A 13,219-nucleotide genomic window follows, 5' to 3' on the forward strand; every position below is an offset into this window, starting at 1 on the left:
ACAAAGAAAATGTACTTGATAAATATTTATTGAGTAAAAAGATAATAATATACAACATTAACTATATGTTCAAAATAAAAACCTATGATATATGGCTATAGAGAACTTGATCAGATTTGTTTACCCTTTTTTTAAAATAAAATGCTTTGTACAATAAATTTTGTAACTAAATTTAACATTACAATGCGATAAGACTTTCAGAATTGTTTAATCAGAAATGTAATATGCCTGTAAGATTATTTCAATTACCATTCCACACAGTCTTTCTTCATGTTGTACTCCTCTGTAGTTCTTGTTGTTTGGTATCTCACTTTCATGACTTTTGGATTGGCCAGTTTATTGTATACCACATGTATCAAATTGTATACATATTGTGTACACTAACTGGTTTGAGAATTCTGTAAACATATCATTATATAGTATTTTAATTTTTGTGTAAATGTATCTTTTCACATAAATGCTTATTATTAAAACAGTGTTCTTTTTAGTATTTCCCTATAAAGATAAAAATATTTTATTATATTATTGTTTTAAAAATTATAGGCACACCATTAATTCTTAAACTAGGTCTTAAAATATTCATTAAACTTTAATTCAAATAACATGTTTTAACATTAATGTAGCAATTATATCATATACCATCAACTGAAAATATAAAATGCATTAAATACTTACACTAATAATATTATTAAGTATCAATAAAGACGATTATCTTGAAGTAATTACAATACATTAAATGTATAATATAATTGAAATAAAGCATATTAAAGAGTATGTTATATTGTCTACTTAATTTAACATATGGTTTGGAACTATTAGGATTAGTTTATGTGCACAATCATAAAACGCACTTTTTATAAATTTGTTTAGTAACTTACAAATTCATATTTGAGTTAAATAATAGTATGATAACTTTTCAAAATACGCAGAAAGTCTACAACACAGAATATTTTTCAAAATCAAAACAATATTTTTTTTTTGTATTAAAAAAAAAAAAGAAGGAATTTTAATATTAAATAATAACATTATTACCTATTTATACTATTGGTCAATACTAAAACAAAGCACAAAAAGCTCTAAAATGTAAAGAATGGAAGAATATAATATTTCTTTAAAAACTTGCAAAATATTTTGCAAGATAATAAACTAAAATTCACAAACCACAGATAACTACTTATCAAAAAAACAGTTATACTTATAAAATATGTTTTTAATTATGTATATTATATACAATAACATAGATAAATAATATCAGTTAATCCATATATGATAGTTGTATACATAAACTTATCTTTTTTGCTTATACTGGAATTTGAAGTATTAATATCTTCGGTACAAAACATGTACTCGTTACAAGATCTTAATAACTCTTTGCAATTATTTACAAGTACACATTATTTACAATTATGTAAATGTACACTTTAAACAAATATTAAGATAACGTTTTTGTAATATTACTAGTGTTAAATTAATAAGCTGAAGTATTACAGTTAAGATTTAGATACATTTGTAATCAAAATAGATGATAACTTTGCATAATATCAGGTTTGTCACATTTCAAAGCTATTTCGATAGTTCAGTATGCACTACACCGTAAAAATTAATATTAATAAGAAATAGAAAGGGGAGGATTGCCTTTATTTACATACACATATATATATATAAACATTAATTGTCTCTTAAGAAATGAAAACAAAAACTATACAAGATTTAGAAATCTTTAATTGCGCTACTGATTTACGCAAACATTATAGACGCATGGCAAAGTTAAAAATGAAAAGTAATTATATACATTAAAGTACCTCTGAATGTAATATTAAAATAGCAGATCAAATGCACTTTACTTTTATATTTCGTATTTTGCAAAAAAAATTTAATGTTACATGTATACAAACATACTGGAATACTAACAGTTATTATTTAAATCAGGGATTGCAGAATTCATCTTGGACTGCAGGAAAGGACTTGAATATTGTTGAAATTTGATCTAAACAATAAAAATGGGAGGTGAAAGGATTGTATTACGATAATAAAAAAATCAGTTTGATAAAACTTTTAAAAAACGATGTATATATATATGTATATTAAAAGTTGTACGTTTCATGTAATTTAGAATAATATTATGTAAATCAAGAAGAAAAATGTAAATGATTAAATATTTAAGTTTTGTTTATCACTCTCGCATAGTAAAAACAATTTACAGTTATTCGAAAATTAACACAATTCAGGTACACACATTACAAAAATTTGTCCATTTTGTACGCGATTCATGTGAGATTCATGAAATGTTGATTTCTCAAAGGAAGTATTTTTATCATTGTGATGTTATTACACAAGCATATTCACTGAAATTTTTTAAAAATAAAATTAAATTTAAGAAACACACACAAAAAAATACAACAAATATATACAAACAAACAAGAAGAACAAAGAACTGCTACTTTTTCCAACTTTGAATATTGTGTATGCTTTATACTACGTTTATTAACTGATAGTCCTATTCTGCATAACATTATTATCAAATTCACTTTAAGTACAAATTTAAAAAAAGATAGAATGTTAACTACAGTCACAATCATCTAAATTTTGTGAATTTGTAGGCCTAGTAAAAAATAAGTAATACTCAAAATCAAGAATAGCAGAAGAGGACCATAAACAAATAATAATAAAAAGCATTAGAAACTCATTAAAAATGCACTTTGGATTTATTTTCATGACCACAGCAATTACTACTATTAATATCAGTATGATTATTGTTACTTTTGCTACCATTAAGTTCCAAATATATATGCAAATGAGAGATTAGTGGTGAACTCTTAATCACACATATAAAGATAAAATAGTCCGCTGTTTAATTAAAGTACACAGGTATTTGATTAATATGCAGTAAAATATGTAGGATATGAATTTGAAGTTTTAGTACATACATTTTAGTGATACGAGTATGTAATAGACAAGGCATGATGAATTAAATATCATTGAACTACTTTGTAACTTTTACTTTTAGTTAATTGTATACGAAATAAAAATTGTATATCTTCTATATTTTGTTATGACTTATAAAGCCATATATTGTAACGTTTAAGTAAACTAACATTTTGAAATATGTGCACAGGGAGGATTGACATCCGATCAAAACCTATGAAGTAAATTATTTAGCATACCAGTAAAATATATAACTACTTTTATATATTCCATACACCATTATTAGTAAAAATAGAGAAGATAACTCTATATATGGGATCTGTTATTTATTATATTACTTTAAAACGAAAATAGATTGTTAACTTTAGTTAATTTCAGGACTTGTTTAACCAGGAACGGTAATATATACTTTGGTATACATATGCTAGATTTTTATATTTGAGGATGGCCTTGACACATAGTTTCTATGTTACGTAAATGGGGAATATTTGGAAGTACAAAATTAATCACGTGAAAAAGGTAAAGAAAATAAATGTATGATTACCTGATATAAATAGTTTCATTGACCTTTTAAATATCTATTTACAAGTATATTTAATATTCTCGGAAATTAACAATATACTAGTTTGATAATATATCTTAAGTACAATACTTACTTGTTCTGCATTATATTTATGTGATGAGTAAAATCTGAAACTTGCATTTCGGTGATTTTTATCTGCATCTTTTTTGTTTTTCATTTTTTTTTTTTACTTATAAATTATATAACTTTTTATATCAATTACTTTTAAATTGTACTGTTTTTAACAATTACAAATTCCCAGACTCTTTATGAAATTTATTAATTAAATAATTGTACCTCAAATTCGGTTACCTTAATAAATCAAATACAAATAATGTAATTGTAACATACAATATTACCTTAAGAAACTAAAATCAAGGCCTCCTTACTACAGTCCTACTGCTTGACTTTAAAACTGATTTGTATAAAATATTAATACACAGTTTCCTGGACACAATTTTTATGTACATACATAATATTGATATTTCTAAAACTAAACAATCAGTTTTTCTACTCTTCTGAAACAAAGAATGAACAGTTATATAAATATACTTAAAACTTCTTAAGGAAGAGTATGAAAAACTGACCTCAGAATAGTTCTGAGCGCAAGTTTTCTAGAGACTACAAAAATATATAATTGTTTATAGTAATATTATGCACTTTTTTATCAACATAGCAAGAGGATATGATATAAATACTCTACCAAGTATTTATTATAATGAAAATCTAGATCTGTGAAGTAACATGAATTTCCAGAAAGGTAATATTATTCTGTGAAAAAATTATTGATTAGAAATGCTAAAAAATATATTTTTCTTACTTTGTAACCTTCATATAATTCAAAAGAGGATCACAGAATTGAATTTACTCAAGTCTTATTAAAATAAATATAATTTAAAGATAGTTTCTCACGTCATCTAGTTTTTCATATATTATATTTGCACGCACTCTTAGTAGAATACTTTTAAATCCTCTGCTTATAACTGTAATATAAACATTTTTTTACTCCTTGGATGAAGAATTTATAAAATCCAACAATAGGTGGTGATAATTGTGAAACCCATCCCAATACCAGTACCAATTAGAATCAGCTGTAAAATGTAGTGAGTTCATTTCATATTTTTCTTTTTTTTTTCTTTTCTTTTTCCTTCAAATTATGCAGTAAAACATAATAAGAAATATCTTTTAGTTTCTAAATATTATATAATATTTATACTTCTTTTTAACTTGGTTACTTGAAAATATTTTTAAAGAAGTAAAGAATATATAATAAACATACCCTTATTTTACATACCCTTATTATTAATTATTTTTATGTTACTTGCACTGCAAACTAAACATATAAGATAACGAAACAAGTTTTTATAATAATATCAAATATCCAAACCTAATGATTATAAAATTTTGTACACAACTTTATCGAACCCCTTACCAAACAACATTACACTATAAACTTTATTTCTGACAAAATAATTCCACAAGCAAACTCAATATTTGTTATTTTTGTACGATACATGAAATAATTTATAATTTAGCAAATTAATTTTAATCTCTTTGAATGGATGAATATGTATAATAGTTTATAACTTTTAAGTGTATTTTTTAAACTCTAATTTATTTTTACCAACAACAACGCATTGCAGGAATTTAAGGCTGCACATATTTAATGGCAGACTTTAGTTTAGATAAGATTTACTTTATAATATACCAGTGTACTTCTGTTGTAAGTTTAAAATGAATCTCTTTTTTACATCAGGAGAGATCAGTAAAATAAAGATATTTCTGATAGTATCTGCATCGTTATGATTATGGAACAAGTCTAATGATTATAGTTGTACATTTGATGCAGTAAAAAGTCAAAGGTTAGTTATATCAAAGGGAAATCGTATCCAAGACTTACACTATCCGCTTGGTTGGGGCATACTTCCCGAAACACTTGTTCAATGAAAGGTTGTCTGGAAAGAAACAAATTAATAGATTACAATATGCAAACACAAATTTGTAATTACACAAAGAAAAATATTAAAAGTTATTCGTCTGTAGTAATATCTTACAATAATTTCAAAATATTTTCACATACACATTTAATAAAAATTAAATAACATTATCATTATATAAATGACAAATTTCAGGGAGATTCAATTTTTGGAGTTAAGCCAAAAATGATATATACTAGTTTTAGTCTAAGAAATGCTAACCTTAATATAATTTGTAAACGAAATTAAATATTAAATTAAATTAAAAATTTTTTAATTAAAATTGAAAAATTCATAATTATACATACTTAGCTGAAAGACCGCCACCAGGAGGTAAATTAGGAAACTCTTGGTCCATAAGAAGTTGCAGCAATTTCAAAAAATCAAATTCGTTTTCATTCTTTTGTTCGGCAACTATTTCTACAAATATAAAAAAATATATTATTATTAAGAAATTACTTAACATTACTAATAAATTTAAAAGTTCTCTACTGCTATTAAATGTATTGTGCTTATGATATCATATTTGTGCATCATATAAATAGTAGTAATACGTATTTATATATTTATACAGTGTCTTATATAAAGTCATGATTAAAATGGGTAATAAACAATTACAACTACATGCATCTACTTAGGACTGGAATACTTAGTGTTTTAGTACATTTCTTATGGAAGTCCTGGAAATATTAATCCGGTCTTAAGTAGATACATCATTATCCACATTTATTACAAATATTTGTATAGTTTTGCTTTTACACCTATCCACCATTGGAATTGATAATATTATGGAATAGATATACTTTTCAACTATGTTTGTTGCAATGTTCCTCCATAAGAAATGTATTATTGAAAGGGAGAAAATAAAAACACAATAAGATAGTTTGAAACTTTCACAAGCAACTATTCACCTACCTGTAAATAGTATTTCAATATGTTTGGAAAGAGGAACAAACAACTTTTGAATACAAATTTTACTTACAAAAATGTTTGAAAAAATACCAACTCCAAGGGTGGAATGCATTTTTAAGAAAAATAATTTTTAGTGTTAAAAGAGTTTAATAAAAAGAAAAACAATTAATACAATTGGATAGAAGGGAAAATTTGACATATAATACTGTAATAAACTACATATTGTTAATGCATTGTCGACAAATTATTCAAGAATTGTATACTTATTTGCTTTAACAATAATATAGTAGTTATTAAAACAGGGATCATGAAATACTTGATAGATTTACAGATATTTTAAAAACATCTATTTAACTATTCTATATAAATCTTTTAAAATATATTTTAATAGTTGCTTTTTAATTTTATACTTGTATACATAGTGCTATATATATATAATATTATTTTGAAACTAACAACAATACAATGAAATACAATCCCAAAATTGAAGATTATGAGAAATAAAATTCATATTAGATAAAAAATATATATATGTAACCTTCAGTAATATTCACACATCAATATTATGAATGATAAAAATCAGCAAAGATTAAATCAATTTTAGACATTGCTTGAAAAAGATACTATAGAAGTACATTTTAATTTCTTTCTTTGATACTATAGATATCATACGTATACAATTTAGTTTTTTCTGGACATTTTTATGTTTAATTTCATAATGAACTTTTATACTGCACAAATATGATTATTAGAATATTTAGAATTTGGCCAACATTTTAATAGTATTATACTGTTTTATATTTCACTTGTTATTTATAATTAGTAATTACATTTACAATTAGTAATTATAAATAACAAATTGACACAAAATATAATTATTTAAATAGATGAGTCATGTAGTATGAAAATACATCCACTGGACAAGAATAAGTTTTCACAGTTTCATAACAGAAACATATATGTATATGTATGTACACACAACCCTCTTCAGAAAATTAGAGAGAGATATGTAAGATACGAGCAATATGGCATTTACTTATATATAAGTGTTTATCCTTTGGAAATTCACTAAAATTTACTCAAGTTTCTATAATAAGAAGGTAACTAAGTTGTTATGCATTCTATTATAGAAAAGAAAGTGTTAAGAGAGATTTTAATAGTGTATGTTTATAATTAAACTAGAACACATAGAAACATTTAGTTATGAGCTATAAACTATACTTGTCGTTAAATTTCATATATTATATATGAAATAAAATGTTTTTGTACTTGTTAGTATTATATCACTTTAAAGACGTCATAAATTGTACCAGAATATCAAATATTAAAAATAACATAAACTGATCCTCTTTAAGAGTTGTCAGAATGTCAAGTATGTGTGTGATACCGTGATTTCATATTAATACAACAGCAGAGAGAATATAATTGATGTGAATATGGAAATGTTAATGAACCTTTGATTCTCCTTTCAATGGCCATTTCCAACTCAGCTTCTTTTTTCTGAGCTTCTGGGCTTGGCTTTGGAGCAGCAGGGAACGTTACCAAAACTATACTCATGTTATCTCTGCTACCCTACAATAAAAAAAAACGCTATCTATAATAAATTATAAATAATTTTTTTAATGAATACTTTCTAGTTTTCAGTTAAATCTTGGAATTCAATTAATAATTGTTGTAAATAATTTATATTACATTCTTGAAAGATATTATATTTCCTTAAACAAACTAAAAAAAAAAAAACAAAATGTTATTTACATTAAAGAACTTAATGTCATGTACCATCAATAGGATAATAATGGTTAACAGTTGTAATATGATATATATATGTATTTAAATCTATTATACTAAATAAACTGATTTAGTATTTGTCTAGTTATAATAGTCTGAATTAAAATAATATTTCATAATACTTAAATAATAATTATGAATTAAATTTTTGAATACAAGGGTACATAAAATTTCTGCATATTGTTTATATTTGATAAAATTTCAATACAGAGAGTTATTAACATTTCTAACACCCTAACATTAATAGATAAAAATAATAATAAGAAGCTTTTAACAAAATACACATAAAAAGTTTTAGACATCATTACCTTATAAAGACAGGTGTCTATAACCTGGTTTGTAACTGCTTCTAAGTCATCTGTAAGCAGCAACCTTGAATGTATAAAATTACATAGATCTTCGTTGTTCATTACATCCCAAATACCATCACATGCTAAAACTAGAAATTCATCGTGTTCATCATCTCTATCTCGAACAAATATTTCTGGTTCTGGAGACACTAACTGTTCACACGGGCCTCGATCTTTCAAATTTTTGTACTCATAATCTCCCAATGCACGAGAAACAGCTAAAGCTCCATTAACTCTTTGTATCATTACACTACCACCAGCATTTTGAATTCTTTCTCTTTCAGCTGGTAAGACAGGTTTGTGATCTCGTGTTGAGAAAACTGGATCTCCTGCTCGACATAGTACAGCTCGAGAGTCGCCACAATTGGCAATATATATATTTCTGGGAGATATAAATGCACAAACAGCCGTAGAACCAGATTTTTCTGTACCAGAACTCATTTCTGGTAACTCTCTCATTTCATCGTCAAGTCGAAGAAACCCTGAATGAATTCCCTTGGCAACATCTTCTGCTTTGAATTCTTCTGTTTGCATTATACATTCTAACAAATGTTCCGCACTATGAGCTGATACCGATGCACCAGCATGCCCATCGAACACCGCAAAATAACTCCAATCCGAGAGGCCACCTTTTAAACCAGTTATTGCTCTATGAGCATCTTCCATCTCCATCCTCCAACCTTGCATGCTGGCAACTCCATAACGCAGTCCATTGCCAGCACCATGTTCATTGTATTTATCTGTTTTTGGAGTATCCAAAAGTGAACCCATAGTATTTATTTGATATCTGCTGCCTCAGCTTAATTAATTTACTTCTTTCAGATATTATTTGACCAGCATTTTTTAACTGATCATTCGGTTAACACTTTTATTTAGGTTTTACCTAAAATGATAATAACATATAAAGATAGAAAAAGTTCAATTTTTACAAGCTACTAAAATAGGAAATGATGTAATATGTGTTAAAAATATTGTTTCTTTTTGATAATATAAAATAAAACTGAATGCAAGATAATGGTATTATGTATAATATGTGCATATTACAATAATAAAATTTCGTTTGCTATTTCGTTGCGTAAAATGATTTAAAAATCATTTATTCTATAGTTATGATTGCAATTTAAGTACGGAAAATGGATAATTAAAACAACACTGCTCGTACACTAAACGTAACGTACAAAATAATTTCGAGATACGAAATATTTTAAAATGAAACAAGGGAACGTTTATGTAAATAGAAAGATTAGAAATACACGCAATTACATTCGATATATAATTATAACAGTAATCCCGTGAGTGTCGTGGAATTAATCGAATACAGGAATTGAAAATCTCGCGAGCGTAAGCTATATCAGATTTTAATGAGAAACTATTTGGCAGTGCCAACTTTCACGACTAAAATAGTTTATACCTCAGTCTACATATTTACGAAACTTACGTAGGAAGGTCGTGACCAAATATCATCGTTACTTTGCGAAAGTATATATGTGTAGAGCGTGGTATTGCTAATAGACTTGTTTCATATCACTATCACCATGTTCCTTTGCTAGGCTCAACACACAGAACTAACGAAATCGACTTGCATGAATGGCGGATATACACTGGGTAAATTTCTGCGCATGCGTTGGTTATTAATAGCATGTTTTATGGCGTCATAATCCACCAATCAAAAGCCCACGATTTCCGCTCAAGCCTGGGCAATCATACAGGATCCCAAAGTAAAATTAACTTGCGCGCGATACTGGAATTAACTCTTGCGAAGAAACATATAAACAAAAACATCAAGTTTTTATTCGATGATAAATTGTACTGTCACTGATTACTCCGTTTATCAGCATTGTTATAGTTAGTAAACGGAGTTTGAATTTCGATATTTCATAAACACGTATTCATGTTTCTAAATGCATTGTAATAAATTTTTATTGATTTCGTCATATTATTCAATTTTTATTACAATAGATTATTACATTCTGTAATCATGATGATCGTTCTATTGTTTTATATGTAACGCTATTTGTTATAACCAAAATAAAAAAATTACTTTTAAATATAGTGAAGACTTACTATATGATCCTGGACGGAATTATAGGAGCGGAGAAAATTATGGAAAGGCCATATAAACAATATGTAGTGGCTGACTGCCAAAGCTTTACCGCCGAAAATTTAAATTTGATACTTTGTACATACTCTTTTTTAAAATATCATATACATTATCAATATATGAAAATTAAATGTATATTTTTAAAATAAGACATATCTTAAGGATAACAAATATAAATCCAGAGCATATACTTTAGAAAAAGCAATTTAATGCACCATCACAATTTAAAAAATAAATTTTCTAAATGAACAATTATTAATTGTAAAAACAATTATTAATACGTTTCAAGAATAAATAAAATTAAATAAATCGATGAAAATAATGTTTTTGGATTTTATATACAAAAAAGGTAATTTTTATGTAATTACTTTGTTACAAAACCAAGATCTCTAGGAACCATATACTGTTTAACTGTTTCATCTGTTAATTTACTTCTAGCTTCTTGATGTGCAGCAACCAAAGGTTGTAGAACATTAATCAATTCCTTTTTAAGCTCTCCTGTTAAAATTTCTCCACTTGTATAGCCCTGAAAAAAATTAAGATTTATGTATTATTATGTATTACATAATGTGTAACATATTTCAATATACTTTTGTATTAAAGAAAGCACTTTAATTTTTATTGCATCTTACTTTTCTAAGTTGCTCTAGTTTTTCATCATCTTCAAGGAAAAATCTTAACCACTGGTATGCTATATCTACTTCACAATTGCCACCTAATTGTCTATGTTCTTCGACAGTAGCTTGTCCTCCTGAGAATGCATGTTTGTTAACTTTGTTTTTTATTTGTTTAGCAGTGTCTGTCAAAAATATTGCACTATTAGTATCACTAGCAGACATTTTTGTTTTTGAGCCTTGTAAGGCTGGAAAGAATACAGAATGTAACAGAGCTGGTTTGGGGTAACCAATTTTTGGTGTAACATCTCTTGTCATTCTGAAATAAGGGTCTTGATCTATAGCACATGGAATTAAACAATGAACTTTTGCAGCTTTAAATATAAAAGGAAAGGTCCCAGAAATTGCTGGAGCAGCTTGGGTAGGTGGAAATGCAATTTTTCCAATAGGATCACTATCTCCAAATCCAAAAATACCCTTTACTTGGTTAAATGTAACACTTCTTTGTATCCTAATCATATTTTGGTAAAATGCAGGGTTATTTCCAATATGTTCCAAATTGGAAAAAATGAATGTGTTTTCTGGTTTAAATCCAAGGGCGATAATATCCTTAGCATTATTATAGGCCAATTTAATTGCATCCTCTACTTTTATGTTTTTCCATATTGCTTTTTCATCATCAGTTAACTGAATAACCAATGGAACATGAAATACATCTTGTAACCATTTGCAAAACATGAATGGTATAAGATGTCCTAAGTGCATAGAATCTGAACTAGGGCCTCTTCCAGTATAAAGGTAAAACGATTTTCCTTGTTCATAAAGATTTAATATAGTATGCATATCTCTATGCGAAAAGAATATTCCTCTTCTAAGAAAATGATGTGGTTTTTCTTCTGTGATTTTCTCGAACCTGGCTAATAATTCCTCGTCGATTTTTGAACTTCCAAATTTTTCTACAACATAATGAAATTGTCTTAAATTTTTTCAATTTGAAACTGTTCGTGACAGATGGTAATTGTGTAACTCACGAATTAGTTTGTCATAGTCAATTCCGGTATCATTTTTACTTGCAACATCCCAAGGTGTTACAATATCTTCCTCATCCGTTCTTCCATTTAACGTTAATGTATCAATTTCTACATTTTCCGTTGTCATATTTTTTTAGTTCTTATTTACTTCCGATTCGTTAAGTACGATTGAACGTAGATTTATACCAAAAATATGTTAGTATGATTCATGTGCTAGGCAGGTTCGGTTACAAAGTTTTCGAGGTTATGTCGCTCTGTAATCTCGATGCAGTAACTTTTCTGCGCACGCATTTGTACGGTCAAGGTAACAGTTTCACAAAGGTGCTATGATACTTGTTATTATATTTACTTATCTTCAGTATAACAAATATTGTACTTGTACCTTAATTAAAAGCGTTTTTGTATTATGCGAATAACCTGTCAAAATAATATTTTCTTTTTAATATGTTTGTGACAGATTTCTATGAAAATATTTACTATTTCATGAAAACTAACTACTTATTATTCGCTCGATGAGCAAAATGCATGCGCATTTGTAACTTTCATGACGTCAACCGCATATACCCAGCGACGTTTTATTTTGTACACTTTTTATAATGTCCTACATCATCACCTCTTTTATCTATTGCATGTCTTGACCACCATATATATAGCTAATGCAGGGCAGCATTAATTAATGGGGAACTGATTGAAGTTAGCCAAAATATGTGAGCTAAGTATGACCTACCATAATAATAATAATAATAGATTAATTAGTTTTGAGAACTCATGTTGGTCAAGTCGTAGGACTATTACATGCAAACTAACCATGATGCTTTAGAAAATTTGCTCTCTGGAATATTATATATGGCACGTGCTAATGCATTCAATAATATAAGTTCTGCGATGTTAATAGACTTCTGATCACATTGATTTCTCTTAGTTAATTCACATGTTTCTATGATCAAAGGATGAAGAATC

General features: G+C 26.9%; 2 protein-coding genes across 9 annotated transcripts; both read right to left on the reverse strand.

Moving 5' to 3' along the window:
- Nucleotides 1-10: 10 nt before the first annotated feature.
- Nucleotides 11-10,102, reverse strand: LOC100883313 (protein phosphatase 1B). 8 transcript variants are annotated; one of them, XM_076536299.1, is made up of 7 exons: nt 9,952-10,102; nt 8,472-9,396; nt 7,830-7,947; nt 5,772-5,883; nt 5,388-5,442; nt 1,912-1,987; nt 11-398 (listed from the first exon to the last, which is right to left on the reverse strand). In XM_076536299.1, coding segments are annotated over exons 2-7 (1,176 nt in total). In that variant the 5' UTR covers nt 9,285-9,396; nt 9,952-10,102; the 3' UTR covers nt 11-396. The 8 variants fall into 8 exon arrangements, with proteins under 8 accessions (XP_076392414.1, XP_076392416.1, XP_076392417.1 ...); XM_076536301.1 differs by lacking the exon at nt 1,912-1,987 and having other exon boundaries at nt 9,952-10,101; XM_076536302.1 differs by lacking the exons at nt 11-398; nt 1,912-1,987 and adding an exon at nt 2,043-2,345 and having other exon boundaries at nt 9,952-10,101.
- Nucleotides 10,103-10,151: 49 nt separating this feature from the next.
- TrpRS (Tryptophanyl-tRNA synthetase) lies at nt 10,152-13,205 on the reverse strand. The gene is made up of 6 exons (XM_076536294.1): nt 13,067-13,205; nt 12,755-12,982; nt 12,260-12,676; nt 11,247-12,184; nt 10,983-11,140; nt 10,152-10,266 (listed from the first exon to the last, which is right to left on the reverse strand). Exons 3-6 carry the CDS (start codon nt 12,384-12,386, stop codon nt 10,215-10,217), a joined length of 1,275 nt encoding a protein of 424 aa, XP_076392409.1. The 5' UTR covers nt 12,387-12,676; nt 12,755-12,982; nt 13,067-13,205; the 3' UTR covers nt 10,152-10,214.
- Nucleotides 13,206-13,219: the final 14 nt, after the last annotated feature.

This window comes from Megachile rotundata, chromosome 10 (assembly GCF_050947335.1).
Source record: "Megachile rotundata isolate GNS110a chromosome 10, iyMegRotu1, whole genome shotgun sequence".
Classification (NCBI taxonomy): domain Eukaryota; kingdom Metazoa; phylum Arthropoda; class Insecta; order Hymenoptera; family Megachilidae; genus Megachile; species Megachile rotundata.